This window comes from Mustela erminea, chromosome 14 (genome assembly GCF_009829155.1).
Source record: "Mustela erminea isolate mMusErm1 chromosome 14, mMusErm1.Pri, whole genome shotgun sequence".
NCBI classification, from domain to species: domain Eukaryota; kingdom Metazoa; phylum Chordata; class Mammalia; order Carnivora; family Mustelidae; genus Mustela; species Mustela erminea.
This window is the reverse complement of record NC_045627.1, coordinates 75,082,995-75,104,516: the sequence shown is the minus strand read 5'-3', so window position 1 is coordinate 75,104,516 and position 21,522 is coordinate 75,082,995. Positions and strand designations below refer to the sequence as shown.

The following is a 21,522-nucleotide window of genomic DNA, read 5'->3' as shown; positions in this document are numbered from 1 at the left end:
TCTTTAAGAGAAGGAAAAACAAAATGAGCGGAAGAGCCCAGGGTGTGGAGGAGAGTTAGCCATCCACCAGCAGAGCCGGACACAACCCAGGCTCTATGGGCCAAGGCTGAGCTATACACAGACCCAAATGACCCATGAGCCATCGTCCAGAATGGGCCCTTTATAAATACAGACATGCTGTACCTGCCAGATTGATTTTAACTGACGCACTGCCTTATGCCCAGTGAAAAGGGGATTATCCGTTCATAGTCCCAAGGTGTAGGACTCCTCTAGTCCCCAAACTGTATGGGACCACTAGATGGGTGCAGAGGTCAGCGAACACAGCCTTTCTTTCTCCAGCCTGACCTGCCCATCTCCCTCTACCAACCCCGCCCCCTCCAGTTCCGCCTCCTCACCCCTTAGTGCCAGGTGAAGACTGCAGAACTGCACAATTACGGGTCTAATCCGTGTCACGGAAGACACCATTCAGTTGCCACAAATTTGGTTTCCTTTTAACCCAGCTGATGGCTCTGCCCTACTCCCAGAGCCCGCCCTCCTCCACAGCCTAGAAACTCTACGCAATGGCCATTCCCCAGGCCCCCAGGAGCACAGCAGAAAGAAGTTGCAGTTGCCAGTTGTGGCTCCTTGGGACAAGGAGTTGTGGCTCCCTGGGATACTCCATCTGAAGTGTGGCTCGGAGTGGCGGCTGTGGAAAACACGCCTCCTAAGACAGCAGAGGATGAAGGAACCTGAGTCCCCTTGAGCTGCCCTGGCCAAAATCCACACTGGCTCTGGACAAAACGTCTTTCCATCTCCTCAGATTGTTCATTTCTAAACATGAAAATAAGTACTTAGGGTTTACACCGGGACAACAGGTCCTGTGGGCTCTCTAGAGGGGGGCTCTCAAGGCGGAGAAGCCCCACCCTCACCCTTGGGCGATGGTCACCAGAGCCATCCGCAACCTCCATCCACCCCCACAGCGGGCTGTGTCCACTCTGAACCACTTCTAAGATTGGCACGTTCTCTCCTCTCAAAGAGAAAAAAAAAAAGCCTCCAAGAGATTTTAAAGATAACATCCTTTCTCTGTAGCTTTAAAAAAAAAAAAGTGCAGCCCTGCCAAGCATTTCCAAAAGCAGAGAAATAAATTTCAAAGCCTGGACACACAATGGGAAATTCAGGGAGGCAGGAAAAGTGAAAAAGACGTGCTTCCTCGTTTTACCCTCCAGGACACGGTAACTCTCGCACTTTTTAAAAATCTTTGTATATGACTAAAATGGTTTTTATATGGCATTCACGTTTCTCAGAGAAACCTGCATCAGAAACCCAAACCGACAATATCCCGTCATCTGGGACGCTACCCCTGATGATGACCCAATTTATAGTTCACGGAACAGAACCAGTCACAGAGAAGTGACTTTCTACTCCCTTAGGAAAGAACAAGCTACGAGGCCCCGGGAGAGGAGCCGAGAACTGGGTCCCATCCTCGCTCTGGCCACTAACTCAGCGTGTGACGTTGGGCAATTCACTCAGGGCATCTCTGGGCCTGTTTCCTTTTCTGAGAGCAGGTGGGGGCGAGATGATCTAACGTCGCTTCCAGCCCTGACATCTTGACATTGGAGGAGTGTGTGTCACCATGAGTATCCGTGTTACTACAGGCTTGGGGGAAGGAGGAAGCTTCTGGGAAAATGTCAACCTTGCTCTGTGCCTCATTTATAACATAAGAATTTGTAGAACATTTTCACACACGATGACTCAAGATGTGGTTTAACGGAAATAAATCACTTTGTAATATATACACACACACACACGTATATTTAATATTCATATAACAGAGGCATAATTCATTAAATAATATATACTCAATTACACCAAGCTACAAAATAAGGAGGCAGTGAGCCTGAAATCTGACACAACGCGTCTTAAGATTTTTCTACTTAAGAAAATCATTTTGCCATTTTTAGAAATTACAAGTAACATCGAGGCAAAATAGATTAATGGGTAACATTTTGTGGTACTTAAATAAAAAATACATGAATTATTTCATCCTTTGCGTAATTCTACCTGTCATACATTCGTTATAAAAATGTGTCTCCCATTAAATATTTCAAAAGTATGAAGTCCAGCTCATGATATAAACATACGGAAGAGAATATTCTAATACTGAGCCATCTTCTCAAGAGGTTAATTTATAAATTCCACTTTCATAGCCTACAAAATCCAAATGTACATTAAAAATATATGTAGACACATACTCTATGTTGTAGTCTCTCACTAGTAAAAACAAATGTTTCCTTTGTTAAACCCACAGGCTCTCAAAGCCATGGACGTACAAATTAAGTTTAACTTAAGCCTTTCCAAATTCATTTCTTCTCTCCCTTTACAATCAATCAGTCCAGATAAAATTTTGCTGATGTTAACGTAGAATGTTACTTTCCAACAATTAACATAAATTTAGGTGGGGAGGATTGGAAAGTCTCAAATCCAGCGCTTCCCTTTTGAATTTTCTAATTCCCTCTTCTGCAATTCACCTCCGCTAAATGAGTTTTTCAGAAAAGGATCAGAGGTTGTTTTTTTTTAAATTGCTTTGGCACCATCTCCAGTCTCCCCCAAACCATGGTGATAATGTCCCATTAACTGGAGACCACAAGGCTAGACTAACCCAACACCAGGAGGAAGGAGTGGTGGAAAGACCTGGAAAATTTTCGGGTGCATAACAATCACTAAGATCCAATACCAGAAAACAAATATCTTCTAGATATAAGCCATATCCAAGACTATTCCAAAAATATATTTTTTTAAAGAGAGAAAAATGGATAAACAACACCCGTTATCAACAAAAGAATATTTTCTTCATCTACCCCCAGTAAATGAAGCAAATGCCTTTTAAGGTCACTTACGACAATGTGTGCTGGCGACGGAGAGCGGGCATCCTTGAGGGCTTGTCTGCTCTGGAGGGTCCCCGCCTGGACATCAAGCAGTGGCCATTTCATCTGGAGATACTGGAGGAAGGAAACAAAATGAATGTGGCAAATGAGTTTAGAAAAGAAACGCAAAACCGCTATCCCAAGACATAACTGGGATGCCTGATACACAGATGAGTAACTTATAAGGACATGCAAATAACAACACTGAATAAACGTTAAAATATTTTTAAAAAGCATGCAAATAACAACAACATCAACAGAAAAGTCATGCCACACCAACAGGTTCTTCCTTAGATTAGAGCTCATGTTCAACAGGTGTGTTTCTAGAACATCAATACTATCAGCAACTAGAGTTTGGTCTTCGCAATCAAACGTCAGGCTGGCTCCAAGTTACAGGATTTCATTAATCCTGCCTCGTGTAGAGGGAAACATAGAGATGCGGGAGAGACAAGAAGGGAGGGAACAGAGGCCTTTCAAAGGAAAAAAGCAAACCGGAGTCTCCAGCCGGAGGTGTCTAGGAGACCACCAATTCCAGATCTGCTCTTTGAGTGACCTTCATCTCTAAAATGCCATCATCCTATACTTCAAAGTTGAGTGTACATACACGTGCGACTTTCCTTTAGTAGAAACTTCCCCAGTAGTTGAGGATGGAATTCCTCATCCAACCCAAAAGCTTATAAAACAAAACTACTTCTCAGGGAACCTGGGTGGCTTAGTCCATTAAGTGTCCAATGTTTGGTTTTGGCTCAGGTCAAAAAAATAGTAAGACATCAGGGTCTTGAGATCAAGCCCCACGCTGGGCTCCACACTCAGCAGGGAGCCTACTTGAGATCCTCTCTCTTCCCCTGCCCCTGCCCTGCTCGCTCATGCTCTCTCTCAAATAAATAAATAAATCTTTGAAAAAAAAAATACTTCTCAGGAAAAGATGTACAAATAGGACATAGTGCAAATTATACATTCATCCCAAAAAGGCCTGAGAAAATCCTTAAATATGCACAAATTTACCACAGAAATTAAGTTAAAGGTATAAGCCAACGACATCTATCACCACTCTTCTCTGAGGTGGAAAATACATGGCACAAGGAAAAGGAAGTTACTTCTGTCACAAGTGATACATCAGCTTTCAGAAGGACTTGAACAATCAACTGACCCAACTCCCTACTGTACAAACAAGAAAATGTGAGGTGAGGTGGCTTGCTCAGTCACAGAGATACTTAGCACACGTATAAGCAACACCAAAACATTTCACTTTGTGGGTGACATCACACCAATTTTACTCAGGAAAACTTCAGAAAACTGAACAGAACTGAGGACACAATGTTTAGACTTTAACAAGGACATCACCAGCCTTTGTATGTCTGAAGGCCCACTGTGTAAGGCACCAGTTTATGCTTGGAGGGAATATAAGAGGCCATCTTATCTTTTCAGAGGTCCCAAAGCAAATTAAATGGCTAGTTTCCATATAAATTATACAGGGAATTTTACTCAATGAATATTAATTAAACTCTTTGTACATGGCCTTCTTGTGAAGGATTAAGAAAGATGTCTGCCCTCAAGGAGCTTATGCCTGTGTGAGGGAACCAACTCACACTCCGATTCAATCTAGATAGAGTGTAGTAGAAATGGCAGACTCAGAATCGTGCCTCGGGAATGTCAAGAAAGAAGATGGGATTTCTGAGAAAAGATACGTGGAAGGCTGCACCGAGTAGGTCTTGTTAAGTCAGAAAGATTTCAACAGAAAGACAAAGGACAGCCAAGGGCAGTCCAGAAAGAAGGAAGGGTTGGCTCAAATCCCATATGAAATAGAAGGGCAAAAGCCACACACAAGCTTTCTCAGAGCTTCCTTAAAGATACAACTGCCCAGCGAATTAAAACCAAACACAGTTACACCTAAAACTAGAAGGTATACCTTCTAGTATACCTTTGGTAGGCATACCAAAGTGCACAGCCATTTTCCCAACCTAGATCTGTACAAGGTAAGAGCACTTCTACAACCTCAGAGCTGTTACCCAGAAGGCTCCTGTGTGAAGGAACCTGGTTACTGGTTCTGGTGACACACCACACAACTCTGCATCAAATCCCTCTGCTTCCATGGACCTCTAGTTTGTCATCAGTCAGCTGATGGGGATGTCCTATCTGGGATGGGGATGAGGTCAGGGCTACGCCAGCACTTACGGATTCTGGACTCTCAGACAGTAACTATGAGCAGGCACTCCACTCCCCCCCTCAGTCACCCTTATAAACAAGTCATTTCCAAGTATCTTCTTTGGGGACCATAGCATCCCAAGTTGAGAGCCACTCAATAAACGTAATATGTGTTTCTGTGGTCTCCTCAGCCTGTAACCCAAGCCAGCGGGCCATAGGAACCTACTCCACCCCACCTTGCCCTGACTGCTTCCCATTCTCACCTCCCACATAAATATATGAGCCTCATTGGTCAGAACCACTCAATAGCATCAGTTCCTTGAGGCCAACCAAAATGGACACCTGCCAATACTCATCTCTCCTCTCATAAAATCATGTGAGGAAAAACACCCAGCTGAGTGCCGCACACCGACGCCTCATGCTACCCTCAGTGGGCAGGGTTAGGTGAACAGACAGGTTCCCATCTTTGGCCATCTGCAAAACAGATTTGATTGCATCCAAATCCCTGCTCCATAGAATTCGGAAATTTAGGCTTTGTTTAAGGTGACAGACCTGCCCTGAGGACCCCACCAGAGAACTGTCATACCCATAATGCAATATTAACGCGGAGTCTTATAATTCTTATTTTACATAAAAGCTTCATTGTGTGCCATATCCAATCTCCGCAGGCTACCTGCACCACTATTTTTATGAGCCTACATTTCAGCGCTCCGAGCCTACAATACACATAATTTTCAATTATGTTAGGGCAGCCCAGGATCACTGCCTATATAACATTACTGGTTGGAGGAAATGAGACTCGGCCCCACTGCCCAGAGAGAGCTAACCAAATCCAGATGGTGGAGGAAGACCGCCCCAGTCCTGCTGGCTTGCAAGGACTCCACGGTGACAGCCTCAACCTCTTTCTCCCAGTGCAACTTGATCCCACAGAAAGGCTGGGCCCCTGCAAATCTGTGCCCGTCCCTTGGAAATAACTGGCATTCAGGCTGACGAGGTTCCTTCTGGGGAAATAAGTATTATGTCAGGATTTTTTTAAAGGAAGTTATTAACCTCCTCCAAAAGTGATGGGTTTCCCAGGTTCCTTCATCTTCTACAATTGGTCCTTATTAATAAGGAAAATAAATAAATAAAGGGAAGAAAAAGGAAATTAGGTCCGATTAGAGCCTAGAGGAAAATCTTTTCCTTCCTGGAGACACTAAGAAGCGGGAAATTCTATTCTGTTGGGTCCTAAAGGAAGACCCGAAGGAGGGGGCATCTCAGATTTACGAAAAGGGCTGGAACGCCATGCCACATTTTCCCCCTGGTCCAACTTCGGTTTTATATCCTTTTGGGGAAGGAAAAACAAAAGTTCCCACCATCCCACTATAAAAACAACACTGCGCTCCAGCTCCCTTTCAGGCCGCTCAACGTGGAAATTATGAATTGCCTACAAAAACATTCAACTTTTCAGCAAACTGCAATCAAATGGGGCCGTGGGAATTCCTGCATTGAAAACTGTTGAAATGGAGTCCTGCTCAACTTGCATTTTGCAAAAAAAAAAATAATAAATATATAAGGCCATCTTGGCTTAAGTGTTTCATCCTTTGTTTAATACTAATGTTCTGCTCATGGCCCATTAGGGTTTTTCCCCAAATCATATTTTATGATATGTCTCAGGGAGCTTAAGTTAAGCTTCAGACCTGTGGACAAAGTCTCGAAATATATACAAAACCCACAGTCTGAGCGGAATCAAGGCTCTTTAAAACGCCTGTTAAATTGTCAGCGAAAAAAGAAAAAAAGATATGCAACTCAAACTTCTCCTCCCCCTCTTCCTCCAATAAAAAAATTAAAAGGACAAGGAAAGGCAAAGGGGGAGGGATCTTCTGAATCAGAGGATCCCCCCCAGGATCTAGGTACAAGTGGGCCTGAGGGAACCTGCTGCCAACAAAGTCACCCCATTATCGTGGGCCCAGCTTCTTACAGTACAAGGAGGGGCAGCTCCAAGATCCTGCATCTATCTGAGGGCAATGAGGCCTCCGTACAAAAGTTAGTCTCCTAAACAAATAGGGCAACTCAAAGGCCAAAGATGATGCTGATAAGAAGGTTCCCAGGAAACCCCACACGGCTGATAAAATACCAAAGCAGCCTGGCAGCACTTCCTGTCAGTCAGTCCATCTCACAGACGGACAGGCAAGGGGAGTCCATCCCCTTACTTGTTCAGGACGGGGCTGGCAAACTTTTTCTGTCAAGGGCCAGAAGACATACATATCTTTGGCTCTGCAGCCCATCTGGTTTTGGTCCTAACAGCTCAGCCGCGGCAACACAGAAGCAGTCGTGGGCAATACCTGTTCCTACTATGTCATGGTCATGTTCCAATAAAACTTTATTTATATATACTGATATGTAGATTCCATAGGACTTTCCTGTCACAAAATAGTACTCTTCTCTTGTTGTTGTTGTTTTTTCCAACCGTTCAAAAATAATAAAAACCATTTTTAGCTCAAGGCTATACAAAAAGAGGTGGCAGGACAGCTTTGGCCCTGGGCCACAGTTTGCCACCCATGGCTTATGGAATGAATGCATAAGACCTGATTTTGTGTCAGACAGGATACATTCCTTCACTGGGCCTAAAATCCAGACAGCCAAACACGATTTTTCAGTGGCCCAAAGGCGACATTTTGGATTGAATCGTCACTGGCAGACTCCAGTTTGGGGAGAAGACCTTGGAAAAGAATCTGAGCTCTCCAGCCGTGACTCCCAGTCACAAGGTCTACCCACTAGACCACAACCTCTCCGAAATAACTATCCCTCCTTTCCAAAATGGAAGTTTGAAAAGCCCTGAGCAATTCTGACTGGAAAAGGTTCACGTGTTCGAAAGTTCTCTCCCACTTCCCAGGAAAGACTGGCAATGTGTCACATGTCATCGAATCATCTGGAAAGAGCACCAGGCAGAAATGCCACAGGTCATGGGCAATGTGCCCCGTGGGCTTTGGGAATCACGTTTCTAGGTTGAGAAGCTCCCCTCTCCAGAGCCTTTCGGTGTGTACCGCTCTTGCACATCGCAAGCCTGGAATGAAACCGGTGCCAATGCTGCCCACCCCCAACAGATGGCATCAGCTATGGTCACCGGCAGGATGGGGAGGCGGGGGCCACCGTGGGGCCTGACCAGACCGCTAAATGGAGATAAAACTGGCTTCTTCTGGAAAACTAGGCCCCATGGAAAACCTATCACCCAGAAAAGGACTGATTTTAAACACCAGGAAGGCCTTGCTCCCCTCCCCTGCCTGGTAGATAGGCATCCTTGACCTAAGTACAACAACAAAACAGCCTCTTCAATCCCAGCTTTCTCAGCAGGTGTGCTTCTTCCTAGGAAAATCCACTTTTCAAGAATTTAAAGTCATTCGAAACCATCCTCATGAAAAATCACAACACCTGAGTCGTCCTAACTCCCAAGCCCCAGAAAGCACCTGTGTTGTGTTTCTTATAAAACAGAAAATCACTACTTTGCCCAAACACCCAAACCCGAGAGACCACAAGCCGGGACCTCTCACATCCAATCCCACAAGTCCTTCATCCTCTGCGAGATGACCGTTGACCCACGTTTCACGGCCAAATCCGAGGCCATGCTGATCTGCCCCAAATGCGCCAGCCAGAAGGGGTAAAGCATGATGGTAAGGTGACACCCCTCTACTTTACAAAAGAAAAGGCTACCAAAAGCCACTCGTGCTAAAGAAAAATGGAAAAACTCCAAGAGTGAGACAACAGGAAGCCCAAGTATATCGCCAACAGCACACACGCCTTTCTCAGGGGCTCACGTTGGGAGGCACAGCCTCAAGGGGCAGCACCCCCCCCACACACACAGGTCTGTTAAAGAACACGTTTGGCTCTCTCTTCAGAACCTACCTCATTTCTCAGAACTGGAAGATGGAAAATTCAGCCCATCTTCTATAAATAAGTAATTCTGTCCCGGGGGTCAGGGAAACCCAATATATCCAGTAAAGTTAAATTATAGAAGCAGTGATTAATATTCTGTTCTACCCTGAGAATCATACAGGTACCAACAGGTTTCCCAAAGCTAGCATAGATCGCATATACCTCACAATGCAATGTCACCAGAAGTCATCAGAATCCTGAAGGACCCGCACAGCCACCATTACAACATCGGTTTGAGCAATTTTCCCACAGAGGCAGGAGGCACAGATTAGGTTGCTTTGTTCTCAGTTAAAACATAGCCCAGGAATTGCTTCTTTTTTTTTTCTTTTAATTAAGATTTTACTTATTTATTCAATAGAGAGAGAGAGAGAGAGAGAGAGAGCAGCAGAAGTAGAGGGAGAAGCAGACTCCCCACTTAGCAGACAGCCCGATGAGGGACTCGATCCCAGGACCCTGGGATCATGACCTAAGCCAAAGGCAGACGTCTAACCGACTAAGCCACCCAGGTGCCCCAGGAATTACTTCTTTTGAAATATCCACATAAGAGCCTAAGATAGAGGCTCTAGTTAAAGAGGCGTTATTTGCCCATAAAATTTTCTTACAGAAAAAGAAAATTCAGGAACGTGTGATTGTGGCTAGATGGGATATAACATATGCAAGTATATACTATAGTTAACAAAGGAAAGAAAACCAAAGACTTCGAGGGCTGGGTACATTCTGAACTTGGAGAAGGAAAAAAGCCACAGAAGAAAATGAAATAAGAAGCTAGGATTGACTTTATTACCCCCCCCTTTTTTTAAGTAACACTAAACATAGTAGGAACTTAGGAATGTTTCCCTTAAAGTCACTATCCATTTCTCGACATAAAAGGCATATGGGGGAAAGGAGGGGTATCAGGTTCTTGTGTAAAGCAACAATTTAATAGCTCTGCCTTCTATCTCTAGGAGTCAGTTGCTATGAGATTTTTAAATGAAATCCTTGCAGTTCCCCTCTTCTTCCTCATCCTAACAATCCAAAGGGTCATAACGGTATGGCTTCACATTTAGGGAGCCCTTTGGAGTTCAAAACCACATTGACTATAATCCTATAAGATAAACTAGCAGGAAGTTGCAACTGAAGCCAGTAGAATCAAGACCCAGCTTACCTGAGGGCCCTGGGTCAGCTGGCCTTCTTGTGTGTAGGCCTCCAGGCCACTGGTGTGTTTGCACACCAGTATCTCACAGGGAACAGGGCCCAGTGGCCCCAAAGGAATGAACCGTTCTCTCCAGCTCCTATCAGTTCTCTTCTTCCCCCTAACGAGGTCACTAGGCAAACATTAAATTATTTTCTTCCAAAGCTACTAGAAAATTATTTCTACCAGAGCTACTGAGGCCACTGGTACTAACGGGGTAACTGAGCAAAACAAGCAAGTAACAAACCAAAATATTCAACAACCAAAACTTTTCATGTCACCAGCCCTCACAAGAACCCCTGTCCTTGAGATATTTTTGCATTTCCTAGATCAGTGGTTTTGCAGGGAGGCTATGGTTTGGCAGCTCAGGGAAGCACAGTTGGATAGAATTTCACCAGGCCCTTCCTCTCAAACCCTGCCAGCCCCTCCGTGGGCTGGGACCTAGGCCTTCCTTCCATCCTCCCAAAAAAGTCACTCTGAAAATCATGGCTGTGCATGCCTGGGGTAGCAGAAGAGGGAGAAAGTGTCCAGTAGCCCACTTTCCAGGCCCACTTCTGCCACTATCTGGACGATCACTTCATTTCTTCACTTTGGCAACCTCTCCCTCACTCTGGGCCTAAATCTATAAGCAATGAGTCACTAAATTCTACTCCTGAAAACAATATTATACTACATGTTCACTAACTAGAATTTAAATAAAAATTTGGGGAAAAAATTTTAGAAAGACTACCACATGCCACTAGGGATCCCAGAATTTCAGCATCATGCCAGGACTGGATAGGACTTTGGGGAGTGAGTAAGGGAGTAAAAGTAAGCACACCCTGCCTATGATAGGCCTGTGTACTTCCGGGCCCACGTAATGGTGTGGTGGGGTCATATGCCTCGTTGCAGCTGGTGAGCTGGGACATGTGTTGTGTCTGGCCTGCAACACTTAACCCTCCAGAGTGGTTTTCCTTTGTCACAACAATGCAGAGCACGTGAGAAGGTGGCTTTTCCACCAACCTATGACCCAGACTGAAGAACGGAGCAGAGCCTTAACAGCACCAGGGACGGATACGTAGTCTGAGCAGTAAGTAACAGTTTGATATAACCCACTGAGATTTAGGAGATGTTTTTTATGACAGCATAACCTAGCCTCTCCTCACCTACATACCCACTTGCTTTCCTGCTTGGAAGAGACATACAACAGAAGTAATCCATGTTCTGTTTTCTACGGCTAACAGAAAAAAAAAAAAAAATCGAACAGGAATTCTGAAATTCATTACCAAAGGAAGGAAAGAAGGAAACTGAGGAAATTCACTCAAAAGTTCCATTCTCTTCTAACACACAAATCACCGCAGCACTCAGAAAGCTCATGCTCTGGGTCCAGTGTGGACTAATTACTGAGGCCTAGAGCAGTCATCTAAGAACCAGTCAATCGGACAACAAACTAGCCAATAGTATAGGGACGAACCCAAGGAAGTAGAAATATTATAAAGGAAGATTTAATTCATGATGTTGACATGGTCCCTACAGTTCCCACACCTTGCTGGCTCCTTGGCAAGACTTTCCCCCGACCCACTCTGGTACCTGCTCAAATCCAACTATCTGGGAGTGGGCCCAAGGATCTGTAATTGTCACGTGACACCAATGATCAATAATTAGCATAAAGTACCAAAACCAGGGCAGTATCAATACTGAGCACGTTGTCTGTTTGCAGGCTCCATTTTTCCCAAAGTTGTTTTAAACTTCTATAGTGATTGTCACTCCATTTTTTTTAGGTAGCCAAAGCAGAAAAGCTCCAGACCCGATTTCAGCTCAGGCTGTGATCTCAGGGTCACGGGATAGAGCCCCACAGGATCGAGTCAGGCTCCGCCCTCAGTGCTTGGGATCCTCTTTCTCCCTCTCCCTCAGCCTCTGTCTCCCACTCACTCTTGCTCTCTCTCTAAAATAAATAAATAAGTCTTTTAAAAAATCTACGAAAGTGAAGAAAAGCAGAAATGAAGTGGCTTAGTCCCGCAGTTATGAAGGGATTCTGAACCAGAATGTAGAGTTCTAGTATTTTCAGGCCAGGACTCTTAAAATCTTTTAAAGGAGACGGAGTAGAATGAGTCTAATGGGAGGGAGGGCAAAGTAGATGCATGGGGACAAAACAGACAGTGCAGCTCGCACCCCTACACAGGGAGCAGGTGGGACATCAGCCTCAGAGACAGTCTCGTGTTGGCGTGACCCAGAGCCACCCAGGACTCACCATGGCAGAGTCTTCAGGTGGCCTCAAGACCCAGCTCCCCCACAGAGAGCTATGGATCGATCCCAAGCCAAGGACAGCCCTACCAAAAGCAGCCAAGTCCCTGAGCCACAGGTCAGAGGACAAGAAGCCACTGGAAGAACTTGAGAGCAGAAGCCCTCGCCCTCCTATCCCGTTCCAACAGGTCGCCCATCATCACCCCCAGACAGGGTAGAGCAAACTCCTTCCCCACAGCCCCCCATGGTAACTAGCAAATAACGAATGCTCGCATGCCACTGGAGGAACCTCACGTTAAGAGCCAGACCAAAGATGACCTACTCTGTTCACCACATTCTTTTATTATTGCTTTCTATTAAAAAAAAGGCCAAGTACAGTCCAACTGATTGGAATGTGTTAGTTAACACCTGCTTGTCTACACACGTGCTCAAGTGGATAGAGGCACCTGCAGGCCAGGAAAATCAGCTGGAAGATACGGAGTGGCAGGTGGACCGGGAGCTCAGCAAATATGGGGTCCACTGGGGTAAGAGCACACCCGAGACTCAGCTGATAAACGGGCAGGGAAATGGTGGTCTATCTGTGCACTGGAATATTACTTGGCAATAAAAACAAGGCAATACTGACCCATGCTACAATAAGGATGACTTTAGGAAACATGCTAACTTAAAGAAGGCAGACCAAAGAGTTCACATATGATAGGATTCTAGACAATTCCATGGAGACAGAGATTAAATTAATGATTGCCAGGGACTGGGGGGGGCGGGGGAGATGGGGAATGATTACTAGTGGGTACAGAGTTTCCTTTGGGGGTGACAAAACTGTTCTGGAAATAGTGGTGACATTTACACACCACGGTGAATATACTAAAACCGGCGAATTGTATACTTTAAAAGCGTCCATTTAATGGTATGTAAATTATATCTTGATTTTTAAAGTGAATTACAAAAAAGTGCACCAAGGCACTTGATGGTTATCAGACTCATTTCAAAAACAAGCGGGCAGGGGAGCGCACACGGTCATGTCTGCATAGACTCCACCCACAATGCCATACCGCCTAAAGAAGGAACCGAAAAAACAGGTGAACAAACCTATTCTTTCAAGAAACATCTGACCCTCCAAAGCTTCTTGGGAAACAAGCAGCTTCCAGACGTGACTGGCTGGGGCAGGATCCTGGGAAAGGACCATTTCCACAGCAGGGGAAGGCCAAGGCTCGAAAGAACACAGCACACCCCCGATGCGCGGAGGGAGAGACACAGCAGACAGCTACCCAAGTGGGTGATGACTGTCTGTTTCAAGGCAAACCAAACAGAGGGGAGCACTTGAGTCAGCAGAAACCTGACCCCTCTCAGAGCCCATTCCCCATCACCCTGTGGGTTCAGGCAGGCCAAGCCAGCTTTGCGCCTCAGTTTCTCTAGCTACCACGTGGGCATGGAATCACCTGCCCAGAGTCTCCCAGAGGACTTCCTCGCCGTATTGTCCATCCCAGAGGATACGCTGTGTAAATGGACGGGACAGTTAAGATTTGTTAACTTCTTCCTCCAACTGTGCGGGGGAGTTAAAAGCCCAAAGTCCCAAGTCTCCCGGGTGGCAGAGATGACCTCTGAGAGCGCAAAGCCAGAGAGTAACAGGGTCCTGGTGACCTGGGAGGGTTATTTTCCATCCATGACCCGGCAGGATTGCGGCAGATATGAAAATCAGGAACTCTTAAAAGAGGGCTTTCTTTCTCCACAGCCAGCAGCTCTCAAGACTTGGGATTTCTACGACTCGGTTCTCCTCCGTATTCTGTCCTATTTCTCTTCCCCCCCACCCACCCACCCCCCGCCGTTCCACAGCAACAAAAGACAACGCGAGTCTTGGCAGTCAACAAGCAACCAATTAACGTGCTTTTAGTCAGTCGACGGGGGAACAAAACTGCGAGACAGACCTCGGCTCCTGTCCTCAAAGTCCAGCTGAAACTGGGAAGCACGCGCTGCATTTCCCTTTTGTTTTTGCTTCCCCTTGTCACATTTGAAAGAGGTCGGTGGCTCCAGCAAAGGTCTCCCTGTCCAAATTTTTATTGTCCGAGGCTGGCTGTGACAAGCATGTGGAGATGCTTCGCAACGCTCCCCTCAGGAAGCCAAGAGGTCAGCGGCGCCTCTGGTTCATTTTGCTTGGGGAGGAAAAAAACCCCCGAGCCAGGGTGAAGATTTAGTGAGGCTGACCTCCTGGAGGCCCCCGACCCCCCTGCACACAAGTCTTGCTGCCTCAGCCAGAAGCCGCCTGCCACTCAAGTATCATCTTGCTGTAACAAATTACTCCTAACCCAGGATTACGGCTCTTTCCAAATCCCTCCTAGAGAGCAAGGAAATAAACATTCTCTCCCAGGACTCTGCCCTGGTTGTTTCCCCTGTTGGTAATCCTTGTCTGTATTTGCTTCTCCTACAAGCCTTCGTCTGGGAGGTCTGCTAGACCATTCCGGCCCACTTTCCTTTCAGACATAAGCTGAATGTCTCAATTGTCCATTAGGCACAGTAAAAGATGAAGGCGGGCTTTCTGTCCGGAGGAGCCTCACACAATAGTTCTCTTTGCCCACACACTTCTCGTCTGACTGCAGACCCGACTGGCCTAATCCTAGTCACTCACGGAACTCTGCACCCCAAATTCCTTCCAAACGCCCCGCAGGGACGAGTGCCGATGGGCCATCGTGAGGCCGCACTGCTCCAACTCCAGGCCAGGACAGAGAAGCAGGCCTGCCCCCCGCCAACCCACCGCCGACCCCCACCCCCGGGGACAGCAAGCCATCTGGGGACGAACTGACAGGGGAGAAAGATCTAGAAAGAAGAGGCAAGACAGGAGACTGCAGACAGGAGAGACTGCCTCTGACCCCATCCTGTGGTTTCCTTTAATAAACTACCAGGAGATATTTTGAGCACAATAACCTCACTTGGGGAAGGAAACAGTTCTGTCCACTTCCAAAGTCTCCTCCGAAAACTCTGGGATATTCCAGACCCTTCGGACAAGAGAGGGCTGCTTTGTGTTTTTAATTGTATACATACAGTGACCAGCATATGCCAAGAAGCAAAAGGGCAGAACAATGGGACGTGGGTGATGTGAGGCGATAGGGATCTTAGGGTTGTTTTATGCGAGACTTTCTCCCCGCAGAGAGCAGCTGACGCACACTCGCTGACACACTCGGGGCTGGGAGAGGAACTTTCTGAAATAACCCAAAGGCATGGAGAAGACAGAAATATCATCAACAATCCAGACAACAAATCAAATTCCTATTTCTAAAAATGGGGGGGGCGGGGGGCGACCAGTTGAAGAAATGGAATTAGACAATACTACTCACTTCCCCCGTGCAAGCCCACCTTCCTGCTCTCGACACGGCCACCGTGACTCTCCGAACAGACTTGGTCTCTGCGTTCTCTGCTTTCGTGGCTTTAGTCTTTAAAGAGCCTGGCTCAGGAAGGAGCAGTAGCGATCTGAAGCTAACCACTTAGCTCATTACTATGTCATCTGGGCGGGAAAATCAATTCTAACAGCATCGAGTTTGGTGATCTCCTCCCCTGAAGGTCTGCACTATTAATAGCGAGAAAGTTTCCCAGGCTTTGGTTTATTTATAATGCCAACCCAGTCCTGACCACAGAACCTGGACATCTGCACTCCTAGAGCTCCCGGGGACCCACAAGATGGAATTCCAGGTCTCAAGTCTTTTGACGGCAGCAGAAAGATGCAGAAGGTAGGCCGAATTTCAAGCAGGCAGACAGAGTCAGCTCAAAGAGGACTCAATCCCAGGAAAGGGCTAGAGTAGTCAAGGGGAAAAACCAAGTTAGGGTCTCTCTACCCTCTAACCAGCTCCTGTGTGTGCTCTTCCAGGCTGAGCTACAGACAAAGGTCACAATGTTATCTCCCCATTGTGAAGCTGGCTGACAGAAGGTTCTAGAAGATTAGTTAAAAATAAACTTAAAACCTCACTAATTCAGACCAAGGTGGTGCAAGCAGAATGGTTAAGATGCGCAGGAGCAGAAGATGGAATACCTAGGCTCAAACCCAGGATCTGCGGCTTTGTGCTTAGACACAAAGCATTGGGGCCTTGGATAAATGGCTTCCCCTCTCTTTGCATCCAGCCCTGGCCTACATAGTGAGGATAATAACGTAGGGATAACAGTGGTACCTCCTTCTTGATTATGCACAGGAGTGATTGGTAGTCTGTGCACTACAAATGAGGCCTAGTTTGACCTATGAGATAGAAGGCTAATGGGGTTCATGGTCATGGAGGGAGCCATCTCCCTGCTGGATGCAGAAAGGGAGAAAAGAGAAGTGTGGGATTCCTGTCAGTAAATGCACTAAGTTACAGAATGCTCCAGGTAGGTGCCCGAGGAACAGACCCACTGATACAACCCACCGTTACTATCCACACATAAATGGGAAAGAAATTATCCATTCAGCTATTTTAAATATATCCCTCCTCCCTATGTACCCTGGCAAAGAGAATTCAAGTCCAGTTGTCTGAAGTTTCCCAAACACCTGAATGAAGGAAGCCAGATGCCTGAAGTCCCTCTCAGGCTCTGCCCAGGTACAGGTGAATACACAGCCATCCCAGCCAAAGGGTCTTCTTGAGTTTGGCCCCCTCTCACTCTGCCGATACATGGCCACAAAGCAAATCACACATTGCCATGATCAGGGAGGAAAAATGCTAATTCAGCAAACCATCTTGGAATGATGCTATGCCTTTCATGTCCCCATGCCCAGGAAATACCCAGGAGCCATGCTCCTTGCCCTCAGGACCACCGAGTCCCTGTTAAGTTAAGTCTATCTGCTACTGTGAGGACCCAAAGCAGCAAAGTAGGTGCTGTGGGGGCTGTGTGCGCTCAGAACAAGTTTCCAGACCACATCTGAAGGCAGCTCAGACCCAGGTTCAGATCCCAGCTCCAGAACTCCATTCATTCACCCAAATATTTATTGAGCGCCTTCTATGTGCCAAAAGAATTGGGCTCATTGAGAGAGAATATCAGAGCTGACCATTCCATTTTTTTTTAAAGATTTTATTTATTTATTTGACAGAGAGAATCACAGCAAAAGAGAGAACACAGGCAGGGGGAGTGTGAGAGGGAGAAGCAGGCTTCCCGTCAAGTAGGGAGCCCGACACGAGGCTCGATCCCAGGACTCCGGGATCATGACCTAAGCTGAAGGCAGGTGCTTAAGGACTCCGCCACCCAGGCGCCCCAGAGCTGACCATTAAAAGCAGGGTCAGCTTGGGCAGATGGCACCTCTCTGAGCACTGGCTTCCTCCACTGTAAAATGGGACTATACATAAACATCCACGTTTCAGGGTTCTTCTAAGGATGAAATGCTTGGCACAGCGCCTGGCCTATTGCACGTGCTGAGGAAACGCTAGCTATTATGTTATTAGCTGGCTATTACATTGCTATTAATATAATCAGTATCCTCAGAGTAAAACTCCTTGAGATACTGCATGACTCTAAATCATCCAGAAAAGTAAATCCCAGGTATGTGTATTATCCATCGCTTAAAGAGAAATAAACCGTTCCCCTGCAGTAAAGCAAACTGACCAAAAACATTCCTAGTTGACCAGGCTCTCCTCTCCCTACCCCTCCTTCCAATTCATTCACTCCTGGCCTCCTGGGGAAGTGGGACTTTCCCATACCTACAGTTGCCCCCCCCATATGTCTGGTCTCCCCTCAGGTGTACCAAGGCTCAGATTCGAGTCCGCTGTTCTGAGCCACCGCATCTCTCCCCTCCGACTGGCCCGCAAACTTAAAAGATACTTCTTAAAGGTCTGCAACCCCAGCAGAATTCTGATTCTTGCCCCACACTCTGCCGGGTTAAGGGGTAAGGCAACATGACTGTTCTGCCAAAAGCCGAAACGCAAGACACAAGTTGACACACAAATCGGGGTGGTGAGGCATTACAGTGAACATAGCAGCAGCTGCTTAAAGCCTACCAAAAACCACACGGAATCCTCACCCCAAAGAGGTTTTACACGTGGACCAGAGAAAAACGAGAAAAAAAAAAAAAAAACCCTGCCACTTTTTCCCCCAGCTATGTCACGATTTCCTTTTTCTTTAAGATTAAAAACCTCGCCTGTTAAAAACCTCGCCTAAAGAAGGGGTAAGACAGTTGGGAAAAGGAAATGCAAAGAACTCCCTGGTGCCCCTGGTTTACCACCCTCAGGCAGCAAAACAACGGTCAGCCGCTTGGCACCCTGTTTGGGGACCATCTCCACCCGCTGGTTCTATCCCAAATCCATGTGGGTTTCCTCCTGCACTAACCATGTACTTGGAGAATGAAGTACACGGAGAAAGCAAAGGTGCAAGCTGTAAACAAGATATGGAAACGCCCAGCACGCCCGCGCACGCACATACACACACACGCGCGCGCACACACACACACACACACACACACACACAGAAGAGGTTAAGTTTTAACTATGGTTTCAAGACTGGGAAGTCAGACCAATTCTGGGGTTTGGATCCCAGACCTCCACCTACTTCCTCAGAGGCTCCCGCCAGGTTCCTCTACCACCCTGAGCTTCAGTTTCTTCTTCTATGAAACAGAAGCTAACAGCAGCTCTGAATCAGAGTTGCCAAATCATGATCACGGAGAGCGGCGTGGAGCAGCCCCGAGCATATGGTAAGCCGCTCGAGAGATGCCAACCCCTAGGACCACTGTTGGGGTCGTTACGAAGTTCCTATCCGTCCCACTGGTGATCTGGGCCATCACGTCGGGAATGCTTTTCCCGTGGGTCCTCCAACGACAGCCTGTCATCAAGAATGGATATTCCAGGAGGAGGAAGGGGGAAAGGGGGAAACTGTGTGGTTGGAAAGTTAAAAAGAAAACAGTAAGTAGTAGAAACCACGTCACATGTGAGATCTTACTACAGGAAATGCCCTCTGCTACGTCCTTTACCCGTTTTTCGGATGACATCTCAGGAAACTGAGCTGGGAGAGCTTAGGCAAGCGGCCCAAGGTCGCGGGATTTGGAAGTGAAGGTTATGAGGGCAGGAAACACGCTCATCTCCCCTGTGCCCCTGTGCCAAGCGTGAATGGTCTCTTTAAGCCTCATTTAACATTCGACAAATATTTATTGATGCCGGCTCTTTGCCGGACATTATGCTGGGTACTAGACAGAAGAGAAAGATCACAGAGCCCCGGAGTCAGGTGACCTGGGCGACAATTCCCAGCTCTCGCCCCCCTTGCTGGGTGACAGTGGGCAGAGACTTCTGCCCTCTGACCTCCAACTATTGTGAAATAATTTCCCTCCACCCCACCTCACAGGGTGGACATAAAAATTCCATTTAACAGTATCTAACTACTTGGCAGCTTCCAGGGGAGTCTCGGGATTCATTCAAGGCTGCTTTCCTTCCCTCTGTCCCCCACAGTCCCCTCCATCTCCCAAAACTAGCCCTAGTTAATACATCTATAAACTAAAGATAATAGTAAGGTATCTGAATAGCACTTCCACCATAAAATATAATAGGAAATATAAAACCACATGTTGTTGTTGTTGTTATTATTATTATTGGAACGCACCCTGCCTCCAGAGCCAGTGGCCTCATTGCCACTAGGAACGAGGTGTCTTCGATAGTCTCAGCAAAGCCCCCTCCCTCAGGTAGAGGCCAACTCAGTCCTCCAGCCCTGGAAGGGGGCAAGGATCGGGGATCGGGGAGGCAGGGACGGCAACCCACCAACTTCTCAGCGGGCCCCCATCAGCATGGCGGCCACGGCCAGCTGGCTTCCAAGCCCCAAATCAATCAAAGAAGCGTTCCCAGGCCCCTGGGATAGGCCAGGCACATTCTGGGTGACAATGACCCTTGGGTGAGGGGTAAAGCAACATGACTGCCCTCACTGACCTCATTATCTTCAGGCCCAGAAGATTCATTAGGTAAAACAACACAACACACAGACTTGCTTCTAGAAAAGCTTACCCTCGGGCCCCAGCACTTCCCAATTTTTTAAGAGGCATCAAGCCCTCAACACCTACTGTTCTCTTGTTTTTAAAGAAGGGCAAAGGTAAGGCTCTAACCCACCACTAGCTCAAAAAGTCACAACAAAGGAACCCCCAGAGTGGCTCAGGGTTGTCAAGTCTTTAACATAAGGAGAATCTGCCTCCCTTGAGGCCGTCCACTGTTAATCTGCCAGAGGAATAAGGCCCAAGTTTGCTTTTCGTGCAGGGGCAGGTGTCAAGCCTGGCTGGAATCCACAAGAAAAAAAATGTTGGCTGCCCATGTGACCCCAACACACACCTGAAAAGTCAATATTCCAAACCACTCATCTGTTTACCACTTTAAAAAGAAGAAAAATTAGCCTCCTTTTTAGCAATGCTTTCCTCTAGGTAGTAGAATTACAATTTTTTTGTTGTTGCTTTCTACTTTCTAATATATTATTTTAATCTTAAATTATTAAAAAAAATTTTTTTTGAGAGAGGGAGAGAAAGCAGGGTGGGAGGGGCAGAGGGAGAGGGAGAGACTCTCAAGCAGACCCCACAACCCCACAGCCAGTGCAGAGCCCAACACAGCGCTCGATCACGACCCTGAGATCATGGTCTAAGCTGAAACCGGGAGCCAGATGCTTCATTGACTGTGCCCCTTAAAGTTTCTAAAGAAAATACATTTTTCAGCAAAGTGTCTGTAAATCTATGTCTAAAACTATGCCTAACTGTGTATGATATGAGAAGGGTGACATTTAAATCTGGTTGCAGACCCTCAATTAGGTTGGCTTGGGTGAAGAACTGCATTCACTTCCCCAAAGGGACACACAGGCTTCTAACACCCCTAGGGAGTTTTTCTAACAAACCAGAGACACGGTTTCCTCCTGTCCCTTGTGAGGACTTCCTCAAAGGGGATTGGGTCGCAGGGAGGAGCCCATTCCAGGTTTGCTGGGATTTCAGGCGTTCTGTCCCACTGGCCCCAGAAACCTATTCTCACTCAGGAGTCCCATCTGGACGCTGTTCAGATTTCCACCATCACACCCATAATAACCGTACTCCACTTCCTGGTTCTCACAGCTGCCTCCCAAGGTCATGTCCTGCTCACCTCCAGTTCCAGCTCCTGGCGCCGCAACTCCCAAGTACTAGGTGCACAGGAAGTTACACTAAAAGAAAACAGATGCACCCCAGCAAAGTACTAAGGAAGGACTCAGGATGAAGCGTGCAGGGGTGGCCAAGCC

The 21,522-nt window shown here is 46.8% G+C and overlaps 1 protein-coding gene across 47 annotated transcripts in view; it reads right to left on the bottom strand.

Moving 5' to 3' along the window:
* Positions 1-21,522, bottom strand: part of TCF7L2 (transcription factor 7 like 2) — a 195,918-nt gene that overhangs the window by 117,903 nt on the left and 56,493 nt on the right. For all 47 annotated transcript variants that reach the window (XM_032312801.1, XM_032312789.1, XM_032312790.1 and 44 more), the window contains one exon: positions 2,877-2,978. In XM_032312801.1, coding sequence (XP_032168692.1) covers positions 2,877-2,978 — 102 coding nt within the window. The remainder of the gene's footprint in view (positions 1-2,876; positions 2,979-21,522) is intronic.